The 15,769-nt window shown below is 36.5% G+C and overlaps 1 protein-coding gene across 4 annotated transcripts in view; it reads left to right on the top strand.

The window, feature by feature from the left end:
* Nucleotides 1-15,769, top strand: part of LOC124162599 — a 30,942-nt gene that overhangs the window by 2,674 nt on the left and 12,499 nt on the right. For 3 of the 4 annotated variants that reach the window (XR_006865629.1, XM_046539189.1, XM_046539192.1), the window contains 6 exons: nucleotides 3,806-4,027; nucleotides 4,134-4,294; nucleotides 5,033-5,297; nucleotides 5,404-5,587; nucleotides 9,001-9,136; nucleotides 13,702-13,843. Coding sequence is in view for 3 of the 4 variants with exons in the window: in XM_046539189.1 (XP_046395145.1) it covers nucleotides 3,806-4,027; nucleotides 4,134-4,294; nucleotides 5,033-5,297; nucleotides 5,404-5,587; nucleotides 9,001-9,136; nucleotides 13,702-13,843 (1,110 nt within the window). In the remaining variant the exon portion in view is untranslated. The remainder of the gene's footprint in view (nucleotides 1-3,805; nucleotides 4,028-4,133; nucleotides 4,295-5,032; nucleotides 5,298-5,403; nucleotides 5,588-9,000; nucleotides 9,137-13,701; nucleotides 13,844-15,769) is intronic. The other variant, XM_046539203.1, reaches the window with a different exon arrangement.

The raw sequence follows: 15,769 nt of genomic DNA on the forward strand, positions 1-15,769 counted from the left end.
GGAAAAATAGTCTGGAAAAAGTAGGAATCCCCCTACCACCCTCATTTCCGAGAGGACGAAATTCTCACCCTTCTTTAAAGGCCGTTTTACACGGGTCACATACTTGCTCGATCTGACGTGTGTACAAAGGCGCAGTCAAAATTGTGTCGTGTAAAGGTGTGAATTGCTAGAACACATGCGAGAATGCGTTGACGTGAGATGGCAAAATAGCCCCAGTTCTAATTTTATTCATGCATTCGTGCATTTCCATGCCATTTTAGAAATTAAGGCAGCTCTAACCTGTGCAATTCTGTGCCCCGTGTGAAACGGCCTTAACCCTTGGGCTGTGGGAATTCATGGTTGTAGCTGCCAGCTAGTGCAAAAGAGACCATCTGTGCAGGAGGCACCCCTTCCATGCGGGCTGGTCTGGTAGAGTTAAGCCCCTTTGCGATCCTTATGGTGAGGGAAAGAGCCCAAGTGCAAGATATCCAGGTGGCAATAAAAATTTTGGGTAAATGCCGCAGTCAGCGTGCAGAAGATGTTGAAACGTTCCCCCACTTTAAGAGTTAAAAGCCTTGTCAAGCACAATCCTGTCCCATTATCCACCCATTCTCTCCACGCAACTGCCTCAACTGACTTTGGTTTCTGTCCCCAAACAATCAATCTCCTCCCCCTACTATCCTTCCTCATGTATTTTTTCCCTTGCTGTTTTTGAGGACAGTTGGGATGAAGTGTTTCAACGGGTTAATTTCTTGTGTTCTATAAAATATCCTTACATAATTACTGTTTTCCTTTAAGAATTTATTTGTTAATAGATAGAATATTTTATTTGGAATGCATCTCAAAAATACTTAGTTTGTAAATTTTATACTTGACTTTAGCCTTGCAGATGTGTGTACTGCCAATGGTGAACTAATTTTATTTCGTCAATCAAAAAAAAAATGTACATGGAGTGAATTGTTGTACACTGAAGTTACTGCCCTGTAGCTCACCCCCGACTTACCCCCACCCCTCCCACTCACCCACACACCTCAGCCTGCTTTTAGAAGATGTAGTGTACACTCTGTTTTGCAGAAATATGTCCATAATCATAACAGTCATCTTCCTACCTAACCCATCTCCCTCCTTTTCCCCGCCCACTGTGGCATATTTATGTGCTCTAGAACAGTGCACGTGGATATTCCAAAGTGCAGTGAAATGCATTGTGCAAATTTCAAATGAATCTTTGTGAAAATTGTAAAAGTTGATTATTCCATGATGAATAGTCAACATTTCCACAAATTACTCCTGCCTATTATATCATCCTTATTAGCATTCAAAAAGTGTATTGCGAACCCCAAAAACTCTTTCATCAACAATAGAAGATTAGTAAAATATGTTTATATGCTGAGTCAGAGTTGAAAATGATATTTTTTCAATCTATAACAAAAGGCTCAAATACATTCTTTTCATATAGTGGAGATCAACAGATTACCCTTTAGGCTCCATTCAGACAATATGGCTTTTTGCTGTTCTCTGTGGATGGTGTAGCACTGTGAAATGAAATAACAAAGGCCTTTAATAGACATCCTGTGATGCTTCAAACTATACTGTGGACGGTATGGTACCCATGTCCATCTTGAATGGCATGGCACCTTTATCCTCTAAAATGTAAGTGGGGCCCAAGCCTTTCCTGGTAAATGATGATAGTATGGTGTGAGAGAGACCGGGCACACGTCCAAACCGTAACCACCTTGAAAACTCGACTGTCAGGTCCAGCTATCCCTATATGACCCAAACCGACCAAGTAGCCAGGCCTAGGCTAAATGGCTGCTGGGAGAACTGTCCTAGAAGGACGGTCGGCCAGGTTGGCTTCGGTTAGGACATACCTTCAGGATGCACCACGCGTCGCATTCTTAATTAATTCGATATACAAGGTACAAAACATATCATCTTCAAATAAAAGGCTGGAGCCTTTTCTAACAGCATGTAAAACAGCTTGATCATCAATATATAAAACAATATCAGAAAATTCCGGCACATTAGCGGACATTAACTGCATCCCTTTGATGGCTGCCACTCCCTTGCCATTGTAAATTGGCAGCTGTTCCGGAAAACATTCAATATGTTCCAGTTCCAGCTGTGTTGACACTACGGCCCATTGAAAGGGTGTGGCATCGGCATAACCAATGTAGTTAAATCGGAAGGGTGCACAGCGTCGAACCTTGTTAAAGACTCCTTCATCGTAGCACCTCATTAGCCATTTGGTACAGCATTGGTACACATTGTTAATTAGGAAATAAGGGAGGTGCATAATGTAACAGATCCAGGCTACATACCTCACCAGTTTGGGAATATCTAGGGCATGAAGATGGGGTAAGATTTGAATAGCCAGATGTAAGTGGGATAGCGCACTAGGGGTTAACCTCACCGTGGAGGCGGCTGTGTCGATTCTGACGCGATGGACAGAGTAGGACGGAGCACACACTTATGTCAGTTGAGCGAAATGCCCAAATTGTCTTCTAAAAATGTCACAATTTCATACACTATACACTTCGAAGTATCGTAGTCAGGGGATAAAACCAGTCAGCGGCCAGTGGGGATGAATTTCTCAGAAAATACTGCATGCGATCCCTTCTGTTTCTGAATTCTTTTTACTCACTCGCCAACCCCCGCTGTGCATGGAGACCCATTGGTGCTGGGATATCCCCGCCCAGCCTAACTATGCTTTTTTCCCTCCCACTACCTTCCCTTTGGACCCTAGTCAACAACACCACGTAAATACGAATTTACGATCTATTTGCTAACCCTCACATACTCACTTGCTTTTTGCATACTTGTCAACTGTGGTAAACAGATCGTTCATACCTTAGGATGCCAGCATATCTTGGAATTGCAGACGCTTACAGAAATCATTATATTTTCTGGATAAATCTATAGCAAAGTTTTTATGCATCTTTTATGTTTAGGTCACAGTAAATTCCCACGATAGTGTTAGGAACCGCTGATTTAATCTTGCACAATACATGAAGTTAAAAATATCAAACAGTCACAACTCTGTGAAAACTCACCACCTGCCAAACGTCCTAGTAAAGAGCCTTCAAAACTTACGTAGATGTAGGACTAAAATGTTGTACAATTGCCTGAAATTAAAATTTTACCATAAAAATGTAACATATTCTTGATAAGCTTTTCACTTTTCAATCCAAAAAGAAACACTAAACGACTACCGCTGTGGCACACCGTTGCCGTGGATTACCGAGGTCCTACCAATGTTGCGTGAACGTAACACTTCCTATATTTTTAAATAATTTGAAAACGACTTTGTCAGATTCGTCCAATTTGTTGCAGTGGCCTAGAATACAAATGCATCATTGTATTTGCAGAGAGATATAATCATCGAGTGGCTTAGATTTTACATAATATGTAAACTTAGAAGATAACCTAAAATAACGACCTACCTATAAATGAAAAGGTCATTGTAAAAACGAAACTTATTAAATTTCTTCCATAGAAATATTCATAACATTTTAAAAAGCATTGAACTACCTATGTTGAAAATATCAACTACTTCTCAACAAGAAATATGAAGAAAAAAATGCAAAGTTTGCGTTGTGTTGTGTTCACGCAACATTGGGAAGAAATGGGTCAAAGGTTCTAGGGGTTTCAATGTCATCAAGTACATATTAGCCCATAACCCATGTTTCCCTATCTGCATCAGGCAGTCACTATTAGACTTTGATATTGTATGTTGCTATTACTTTAATAAGCTGCATATTATTTTGTGTACATTTTTTTCTTTTTTTTTTGCAAAACATAATCCAGTGAAGTCATTCCATCTTGTCAGCTTAGGGAACTATCCTGGTCGTGGATTAATGATCCTAAACCTGTTCCCTGGTCAGAAGTGCCTTATGATTCAAGATCAGGACTGACTGGTTTAGAAAAATTGCATGTTTGCCTTCCCAAGCCATGGGGACTTGCTGCGAGGGAGCTGTATGGTTTTTGCGAAAATTTGACTCATCTTACTGTGGAAGTTCTTCCATCTTCTTGGCGGCTCCCCATGCCCAGGGTAGAATATTCTATTTCTCATTTTTTGTTTCATTATTTGATTGAAACTCTCATTTTGCTTTAATTGCTTGTCTCAGGGATTTAATAAATGATTTTTTTTACTACAGACGAATGTTGGTGAAAATCTGTCTGGTCCTACCAAGTTGAAGTCATTGATTGCATGGAGAAATTTAAGGATGGATAATTTTATTTATAATCATGATATGTTGGATTTAGAAATTGGACAAATGTTAATGCATTTTTGGGTAAAATGTGGCCTATTCAACAGGTGGGTATTATTGTTTATTAATTATTAATTGTGTGATACCATGATCTGATTTAATTATATCAAGCTACTTGACTAGTGTTACCACTAATGTTGATATGCCATACTTCATAAGTAACTAATAAATTTTCAAATTGTCCTCTTGTTTCTATTTGTAAGTGGTGCAATTGTCTTAGCTTTTGTCATTACAAATCCTCATCAATAAGTCTAAATTATGGAATCAGCATGAAATGTCTAAAATGCTGCTTAAATGACCATCCACAAAGTGATAACAGAAAATATGATACATCATTTGAATTCTGTAGGAAATTTTTCTATTCATGTAGAAATTTTCACACATTTCCTACTTCAATATCAGGATAAAATTAAATAAATTTTTAATCACTAACTGATTTTGCAAAAGCCAAAGATGCACTTTTTTATATTTTAGGCTGAAAATCAGGTTGCTATAGTTCTAAAGATAGGGGCCGGAATTTTAAAGTCATTCACTAAATATGTAAACTAACCATGTTTACCAAATTTCATGATAATCCAAGTCGGTGGGTTGCATTTCAGTAGTATTGGTTCAGTTGACACTGAATGACGCATAAGTTAACCATTTGTATTTACTTGTTCTCCATGCAATTTTGATGGAGCTCACAGAAAGAGCTTAGTTGGTTGTATGGATTCGAGCTATTACATGTTAAAAATGTGTATTTGGTTCTGACAGTTGAATCGTGCATGGAAAATTTCAATTTTTAGAGACTGGCAATGCCTATGGACCAATGCTTATGATGGAATCCCTTGGAGCAATGAGATATCGCCTGGTCAGTTTGACATCCTTCCAACTAATCTCAAGAGCATTGTATTGCATTCAGTTGATTTTGCTAGAATCCAAAATGAGTTACCAGTCATTCATCTTGTGGTAAATATACCAACAGATCAAGAAGACATCAACTTTCCTCCTTTAATCGGAATTGCCCCTAAGCTGCAAACGTTTGGATTGATTACAAATAGATATTCTGAGGTATTGTTGCATTATATTTTGAATTTTTTGAGGAATATATCTTTGCGATAGTTTGCTGAGTGTGAAAAAACTGTTTTTTGTGTCCTTCTATTGGTTGTATTTTCAGGCCCTTAATTTGTGGATGAATGCTGCTCTTGGGTCTTTGGAACATCTAGTGGAATTAAACTTGTATGGAATGCACTATTGTTGTGATCATAGTAATGTTGATAAGTTATGGATGGCCCTCAAATCCCTTAAAAAGCTCAAAAAACTTGCTGTTGCACCATGTGTTCTGCCGAGATATCAAAAAGGTAAACAGTTAGCTGATTAGTAATTAAAATTTAACCCTCTAAGTATTCAAGTTTTTATGGCTAAAATGAAATAAATTGTAAATTTGCATAAGTTGCTGTGTAGAGTGGGAAACGTGTAAAAAAAAAAATATGTTGGTAGGGAGGTTAAAAAAAACCTAAGAGGGGGGACATGAAATGTTTTTGAAAAGCTATAATTTATTTATTTATTTCCATTCCACCAAAAACAGCACACATTGGCCTTTTACATCGGGGTGTGATAAACTTTCCTACAATTGCACGTGCACTTACAAGCATACCCTGGATAAGGGAAACTTACCCAGGTGGGACTCGAAACTGCGACCTCTTGTTTGGCATGCGAGGACTTTACCCTACCGCCATCGAGGCCGGCAATTTCTTGTTGCTTGTTTAACATCAGTATGAACAAATCCATGTTAAGAAATTTTAGCAAGAAATAAATCTCTGTATAAAAAGAAAATACCTATTAGTGGATGCTCACGAGTCCATGAAGGTTATAAAAGTGATGAGTAAAATGATGTGAAGTACTTTTACGATTACTCAAATATTATTTATTATATTATAGATTATAAAAAGATATACATATATGTATGTATAGAATTATCACCGAGTGATGTTGCAAAAAATCACAATGCAAGTTGTTTAGAGGTAGGTGCCACATTCCAAGGAAAGATAGATAGAATGAATGGTTTTGGAAGTCCTTAGACAGATTTTTTAAATTCTCTCAACATTAAATGAGAAGGTGTACGATTGTAAGAGTTGGCTCTATTGAAGAATAGGCTATTGGCTTCTAGTTTTAAATGCTTTTTTAGATATCATTGTTTCCACATAGTTAAGAAATTTAACTTGAAATGCTGTTTAGGAAGTGGCAATTTTATAGTTAATAACAAATCAATGAGATGGTCAATAATAATAGGACTTTCAGTTTATCCTTTATGTGTACCTAGCCTGTGGGCTCTAAAATAATCTGCATTTGTGCTATAATTTATACAAAATTAGTTTTTTTAATGTCATGTGACACACATGTCCCTATGGACCACAAGGGAGCGAGAATTGGTATTATTTCACGTTCCAGACTGTATCTCGGAAACCATTTGAGATACTACTTTCAAATGAATGGTTTTGGAATCTACGCATTAATATAAGCCTGAAAATGTATTTTGTAATGCAATCTAAAGGCTGCAGTCTTTGTGGACCTTAAAGGGTTATGCCAACTCCATGTTTATTCTGCACGTGGGGACCGTTGTGTCAATTTGGCTACATCCTTGCCCTTGAGTATGGTTATTCCACTTCTGGTTGGCTCATTTAGATTATTTCTTCTGTTTCAGTATCAAACATTTGCACTGAGTCTCCTTGCAAGTCTACTATATGTTTCTTTAGGATGTCCATAAATTCCTTAGAAACATTAAAATCTAGGTATTACTATGTATTGCATTTTTCAGAAAAAGTAAATTGCCATGCACATATTTCTGGTTCAATTTGGGAATTTGATAATTATCACTTTAAGGAACTAAATACACATTAAGACACACAAGAGAGAGTTTTTCAGAAAACCTGGAAAATCAGGGAATTACATAATGCATGGTATGTCAGGAAAAACTACGAGGGTGGTTTGAAAAGTTCTCGGAATGGAGTATAACAAAAGTATTTACATCACTGAAACTTTTTTTATTTTTCAATACATATACTCTTCTTGTAAATTAATGCATTTGGCCCATCGATGTTCCAATGCCTTGATCCCATCTCGAAAATGAGATTCCTCCAGGCCTGCAAACTCATCATCAACTCTGGCTATCAGTTCTTCGTTGGAGGTGAATCTTCGTCCGCCAAGAAAAATTTTCAGTTTTGGGAAGAGAAAGTCTGACGGAGCCATATCATGTGAATAAGGCGGGTGTGGCAACAATTCATACCTTAGTACATGTAATTTTGCAATGGCAACGACACACGTGTGCGGGCACACATAGTCATGATGGAAGATGACGTTCTTCCTTGCTAAACCTGGTCTTTTTTCCTGTATCTTTTGCTGCAATTTGTCCAGGAGGTTAGCATAGTAGTCGCCAGTAATTGTTTGCCTAGGGGGGAGATAATCTCCAACGAGAATCCCCTTCACATCCCAGAACACTGATGCCATGACCTTTCCAGGCGAAACAATTGTCTTTGCTTTTTTTGGTGCGGAGAATCAGTATGATATCACGTAAACAACTCATTGCGATAGCATTGACCTATCGTGGTTATTGCGAGAACTTTTCAAACCACCCTCGTACAATTAAGTCTGATAAAATCATTTTTGCTGTGTTTTCAAATGCTGACTTTTCCTCTTCTTTTTGTGAATAACTGTCGTTGACATGAAACCCACCAAAATTGATTTGTTGTTCTTGAAATCCATTTTTAAGTTGTGAATTTTAATTTGTGAGGTATTATTTTTCCACTCTTCAACACTTTATTATCTTCCAAGAAGAACTGCGTATTGTCAAATGGTCTGAAAAAAATGCAAAAATAGTCTGGAGAAGTCAGAGAATTTCAGGGTGTTAGGGGACATCCATTAATTATGGTGAGGCATTTAGGGGGAGAGGGGCCAATTCAAGCCAATTCTCAGCAAATCTGACGTGAGGGAGAGAGGGGTTCATGGCAATTTCACATGCATAATTTATTTTCCACTAGAAACAGTGTAAAATTGTTGCCACTGAAGAGAATAAACTCAATGGCAAATATGCATGAATTGGCAGTATGAGCCCGAAAGGCACACTTTTTAAGCAGACGAATTTCTATTTTTATGCATTATGAGTTGAGTTGTTAACTGAATTTGATCTGTTACTGCCATTAACTCATATGCCACTTTGGGTCCCTACATTCATTAATTATGATATTGTATGTGGTCTAACTCCATTCCACTCACATGCATCATATGAAAACATATTACACTTCATGAATGCTGTGCAAATTTCCTCTCATGTGGTGATTTTTCATTTTTATTTAACTCTATTTTCTTATGGTGTTGGGCCTTAGTCATTTTTAATTAGCCCCTGTATTTTACATCAGAAAGTATGCCAGGATATATGAATCAAATTTAATGAGATGTAATTCATTGGTGCATTCGATTTTTTTATGATTATGTATACATTTTCATGTAGCATCATTTCTTACCCTCATCAGTATCCTTATCACTAGTCTGTTGCAGTGCAGTCTCTCATACCTAATCAATTGCTTTTTGTTATTATGGTGTTCATGTTGTGACTAGGTTGTTATTCTAATATCCAGTTTGGACAATTTTCTCCATTTTCAAGGATTCATAGATCAAAGAAATGTTGCTGCATTGCCATAATGAACTTTTCAGTTAGCAAGCATACATTTTCTGATATGCTTACTATTATTGAACTTACGCTTTTTTATGATCTTAGGTACAAATCCTCATTTTTTGGATGGAAAAAAATTTCTGGTTTCCCACACTGAGGCATCTGTGGTGGACAAGAAAATTGAGGACTTAATGAGGCTCCATTCAGTAGAGTGCCTAGAAGTGGGAAATTCAGCGAGTGGGTGAGTACTCATAACTTTAATTTTTTTGTACTGATATGATGATTATAATAAAAGATTAATAAAAGTTTCATAGGATTAATTTGTAATGGCAATATATGTAGTGTTGCAAATTGTCTATTGAGACTTGCCTGTGATAAATCCCATTCTCCTTTGTGAAAATACATGTTCAGTAATGAATCAGATATCATCATGAAAATGCATGTTCAGTAAACTCCTGATTATCCGTGTTTTGGATTATCCACTCATGAATTTCACCTTCCGTCGATGTTTTCCACTATCTACACTATAAGGATGCAAAAGGCTTATTATTTCCATTGATATTCCTTTTGTAAAACCTAATTATTTTCTTTACCTGATGACCAGGAATGTTTCTAGCGTACTTGGACATCTGCACTAGTATTGCAGAAGACGATGAGTGATGGAAAAAAACTCGTGATTAATTTTTAAAGATTTCTTCAAAGGTTAACCTATCATAAATTAAGATGTTATTCACGATCTTTAAAGGTACTTTTCATATCCTAATTCCCCAATTATAGCCAAGACCTCGCGTATGGTTGAATACAACCCAAGGGAAGTGGGGATGGTCGCATTCAGGCAAGTTTAAGTGGCAACCAGTCAAGGTCAAACGCGAGGGGTAGGGAGTAGTGGAAGTGAAGGCAGTGGGGGTAGTGGAAGTTCTAGAAAAGAGAGTAGAGATCATATGAGTCACAGACAGGTTCTCGCCTGTTAAGATAGTTTGCTTGAGTATAAGGGGCAAAGGGAATACAAGTACAATGAGATTATCGCCTCTAAAAAATCCATGATCAGGAGAAGAAAGTTCTCAATGAGTCCTTTCAGCAATATTTACCTGCAGACTTTGTGCATAAGTAATTATGTATTGTTTGACTTGTTTGATAAATTGTGAACATTATATGGAATAAAAGTGAAAGCTTAGATTTTCTGTTTTTTTATTATATGTGCCACCTCTCCCAACAATTAGCCCAGATAATCAGGAGTTTACTGTATCACAGTGGGCATTAATTTTGATTTAATGTTAGGAATTCTTTAAGAGTTGCATTTATTTAATTTGTGAATAGATTGTTTATATCAGTCAGCGCCTATCATTGTTTGTACACTATAAGTTTTGGCTCGGTATATTTCTGCTCAATTTAAATGAAATAATCACCATGGTGTTACTTCTTAGCAGCTTCTGATTGAGATTCTAAAGTCATTAATTCATGGTGGTCTGGAAACCCTGAGCTGACAAAAGGGAGGAATTGCAATGGCTGGTGTGGAACAGTGAGGAGTCACTATGTTTAATGACAGGAGATTCAAGGTTTAGTCCTTAGGTATTGCAACTGTCCTGTTATTTTTAATTGATTTATGTAAGGGGCTTCAAGAGTTTCACACACAAGAATGTTACACGTTTAAGATTAAACAATTGTTGGCTTTTCTGGCTAATAATATTGGTGATTCCTCCTTGGGTTTGCTGGTGGGTTAAACTACATATGTATTTAAGGCTAACATTACAATTAGTGGCTCCCTGATCATCATCAGGATTGAGACTGATTGCTATGTTAGGTCCATACCAGGTTTTAGACTTGCTAGCTGAGAATGGTGGAGACCCATTATTGACCAGTCAATTCACATTTCCTCACGGCAGCTAGAATTTGAATTTTCTCCACGGCCATTTTATTTTATCGAGCAATGGCCTCCATACTTAATGAAATGAGTGGTGGAGGCGGGTACATTGCTTAAATCCATTGTAAGATATTAAGTAATGATACTTTGCACTTTTCCACATAAATCTTTATTTAAGGGAGTCAACATTGCACTTTAGCATCATCTGGACTTACATAGAAGTCAAACATGCCAGAATAAATAGTCATTTAAGGAGAGTAGGAGAATATTGTCCTATTCCTGGGTTGGATGGGTGGGGGGAGAGTTGAAGGCAGGGGTGAGGAGGGGTTGGGAATTTTGAACTGAGCGTTGATCTGTGGTGAGGAAGGGAAAGGGGAGGGAAGGGTGATGGACTTCAGGTGCTGGGAGGGTGTGTTTCAAGTGTTGGAAGTCAAGAAGCAGGGAATGGAAAGGAAAACGTGGTCGTTGGTGGTTTCCAATTGTTCCCAATTTGTCACCAAAAATGGCAAATGCTCTACCAGGAGTCATAAAGGCCGTTTTACACGGTACACGGAATTGCGCAGGTTAGAGCTGCATTAATTTCTAAAATGGCGTGGAATTGCGCGAATGCATGAACGAAATTAGAACAGGGGCTATTTTGCCGTCTCACATCCACGCATTCTCGCATGTGTTCTAGCAATTCACCGCTTTACACGACGCAATTTTGATTGCGCCTTCACACGTACGTCAGACTGCGCAATTCCGTGTAACGTGTAAAACGGCCTTAAAGCTTTTTCTCTTCCCGAATTACGGGGTACATATTGATCAGGGAAAATTAAAATCGAAACTGCAAGTCTTGGAAATGTCAGGCAATTAGATTTTGGTGAGGGAGAAACACCAGAGGCACAGCAATAAGATAAATAATACTAATAAAGATAGTATGTATTTACTTATATGGGGGTTAACCCAATTTGCAAAATTAAATCGAAAGAAATTACAAGAAAATTATAATTTCAGAAGTTAAAAGATTGCATTGAAATACAATCACCTTGTAATTTATATACGTGAGAAGATTATTATTTTTTAATGATAACAATAAGATTATTTTTATTATAACAGCTAACTGAATATTCAGTTTTACATACCTGTCAGAAAGCTCATGAATTAGTTAAATATCATTTTGATAATACATATGTTGACAGCAAATATGTTGGCATATTTTATATAATATGGTGACAAGTTTTTTGTAAATATTATTTTTTGTGCAGCATTTTACATAGAAAGTATTGCAAGATGAAACTCATGTTTGAATGTGTGGAGCATGGCTGTCGCACAGCTAGTGGCAAGGTAGGCAATCTATTGCCATCCTGGTTGGGTGGCATGAAGTAGTGCCTACTTGGTACCACTTGACTTTATTCCAATTGCTGCTATGTTTGTGTTGTATACTAGGGGGGGGGGAGGGTGCAAGCCATGGTTGTTCAAGTCTTAACATTTTTGTACAGAGAGGGTGAATTAAACCAACATTGATGGTTTGAGGTGTAACTTTGTGAAAGTGATCGATTCATTATTAAAATGAAAAAGAAGAAACTTCGTGCTAACTTAACTGCATTTTCCATAAAATCCCTACACATGACTACTTTGCCATCAATATAAAGTCGGGGAAACTTTTAAAATTCGTACTAAAAATCAGCGAAATTGAAATTTGGAAGTTGGTGTGAACCATGGAAATTGGTAAACCTTAATCTCTACATATATGATCTTAATTATCATATTTGATAATTAAATGAAATTGGGAATTGGGAGGTTGATATTAACCCTGAATTATTCCAATTGTCTCCTTCGTTAAGTGACCCTAGTATCCATTTAATTGGCCTCGAAGTTTATGGAGGATTGAGTTGTTTACAAAAAAATTCTTCAATTTTAGAGTTTTAAAGGGTACGTTTTTTGCATTCAGCTGGGACTTGATCTAGCTTTTTAATGTCAAAACTGCAAGTCATTGTAACTTAAATACAGGTTGCCAAGTGCAAGGGCATACCCAGGATCAAAACTAGGTGGGGGGGGGGGGGGGGGGTGCAAGGCATGGTTGTTCAAGTCTTAACATTTTTGCACGGGAAGGGTGACTTAAACCAACATTGATAGTTTGAGGGGAAACTTTGTGAAAGCGATCGATTCATTATTAAAAACTGAAAAAGAAGAAACTTTGTGATTTCACATGAAAAGCACATTCATTCACATTTCATGTGAAAGCACAAACTTTCTTCTTTTTCACTTTTCATATTAAACCAGCATTTTAAGAAAATTATAAATGCGCTTAATTTATAAAACTATTTGCATGTATAAAAATATTTGAGTGACATGTCTTATTGTAATATCATTTTTCATGGATTAAAAGAAAATTTGTTGAAAAACTTTCGTTACAATTCAGTTCTGATTTTCCTTAAAGACTTTTGCAATTTTTGCCTCTATAGGGGGAGGCAACTGCCCCCTCCCGCTGGCTACGCCCATGTCCAAGTGTTCAAAGTTGGGTAACATGGTCATATGCCTAAAACACTATCAACTTTAATAATATCAGAACTACTCATTTGGGTACTGATTTAGTAAAGTATATTGTGACTTCAAGTTATTTCTACATTTATGACTTTTTAGGAAATCCAGGGTTTAAATTTTGTATTATTTTATGCCCTATATAATTTTATTGCTATGTCCTTTTACAACGTATATGTAGGTATATGTTTATGCTATGTCTTTCTATTAATTCACTGTTCAATAAGTAAGACTTAATGATTGGAAAATTTATAGGATGAAATCTTTAACATAGATACATATTTTAGTGAATTTTGCTATGAGACATTTACTCATTGGTTACTATCACTGTTCCCCTGATTGTGGAGTTTCCAATGCAATTTTCTTAAAATACCCACCAACTATCCAAGGCATATCTTGTAGTAATTATGCTTATTTTTCAGTGTACATCCATCATTTGAAAATGTAGGATGCTGTCGTGGAACTTGGATCCCTTATATTGCAACCCTGTCGTCTTGGACTAATTTAGCGTTTTTGGCCTTAGAATCGATAGTTTCACTGAGGTCCCTGCAACATTTTAAGTTGGTAAGTTTAAAAATGTGTAATAAATGGTAATGTGAATATGTTTCGTTTAAATATGTAGTTACATAATTGATATTAGCGAAAAGGGCAGCATTAATGCATTATTTGGCTTAATTTTATATCTAGTGAGTATTTTCTCACTTTTTGGAAACGATGGAAAATAAATATTTAATGATTTAAAAAATTCAACTTTAAATTTTACGATGATACATTGCTTTATGCCTATACTATGAATGTGGTCCAATGAATGCCACCAATGCTCCGAACTGCTCCCAAGCAGTCCGCTATTCAATACCATTTGCTATTCTTCTGAGTGCTATGGGTTAAGTGGTACATATTGTCTCCGGAAACATCAGCGTGATGGTTCCCGCCTAGCTCCCAGAAAAATCTTGCGTCTGCTGTGGCATAGGCATTTTGACTCACAACATTCAAAATGTGAGCAAAGTAATGAGAATATATACCGGAAAGTAATATATTTTTATAACACTTTCATAATTTTATTCCTGATTATTATGACTTAGATGATACTCTGTAAAAACGTGAGCCTGTAATTTCTCTGAATGTTTCCTCTTAAGTTCTGGCATTTTAAGTTTTAGAATTACTTTTCTTGAATGGTTTCTTTGGCTTTGATAATTGATAAACAAGTAAAGGAAGAAGTTATGCTCCATCAAAATGAACTTTTTCTTAGGCTGTCATGTTGAAATGATTTTAAACAACTGGCCAACATCATGTGAATGTACTGACGCTTCAAACTCTAATCTCTCTCTTTGGACATTGTTTTATGACGTGCTTTTGTATGTTAAGCTTCAATATGAAAAAAATGACAGAGCTCGAAAAAAATTTGTTCATTAGTCACAATAGTCTGCATGGAAAAAACAGGGTTTGCGTTAGGTTTATTATGACCTGAATGCCTGACTTTTGTATTTGTTGCGTGAGAAAATGTGTAAGGAAAGAATTTATTTGAAGCTTGCACAAAAAATTCACAATTTAATCATATCGATCTATTAAATGTAATTAATCAAAAAGAGTTATACTTACGTCAGATGGAAGTCTTAAATGCAGTTATAAACAGACAAGTGGATGGAGAAAATGGATACTGAAGGTCTTGGCTGAGATTTGTGAAATTAAGGATCACAAATTTTAAAAAAAGGACAGGGTTCAAAATGAGAAGTTTATCAGTGCATGCTAAACTAAAAATCATTGGTAGAAAGCATGTGCTCATGCTGTAAGCATTCAAACCAAAGTAAATATGTACTTACAGAAATTAGAGTTACCTTTTCATTCCGACCTCCAAGGACATTCATTATTGACTCATTTTCACTCATTAAATAACACATATAACCCTCTATGTCCTTAATTTATGCCTTTTAATTTCTTTCAATTCTGTGCTCATCTCATTTTAAACAAACCACTATGACACTTTGGTGCAAATGCTCCCAAAACAGGTCCGAAAAGGAAATACCTATTGCATTGGTAGCAAAAAGAACCAACAATGGACGGATCCAGGATTTTTTTTGGATGCAGATCAGGATTGGATGTCTGATTTCAGGTGTCGGATCTTTGGATATACTCAAATCCTATTGCTTTTTTAATAGCCTGCTATAGAATGAAGTAATTATTCAAGTTTCTTCAGGGTACATGCAGCTAAAGGAATGCTATTTTGATTGTCATACACATTTTAATATTTTCAAATTTTCCTCTTGCACATTTCCCCCAATTTTTTTCACTTTCTCATCACATACTAACTTGTGTTTCAGTGGCAAATGCGTCAGTAGTCGTGAGGTGGATTTTGCACTTCCTCGCAATAGGTTCACAGCGCAGTGCACACACATGGTACATATTGAGTTCTCCCTGTCCAAATAAAAATGTTACCACACTATGGAAGACATTTTTATAAGTACAGTTTATCAATAAGTTAAATTTCAACTG

This window comes from Ischnura elegans, chromosome 1 (genome assembly GCF_921293095.1).
Source record: "Ischnura elegans chromosome 1, ioIscEleg1.1, whole genome shotgun sequence".
NCBI lineage: Eukaryota > Metazoa > Arthropoda > Insecta > Odonata > Coenagrionidae > Ischnura > Ischnura elegans.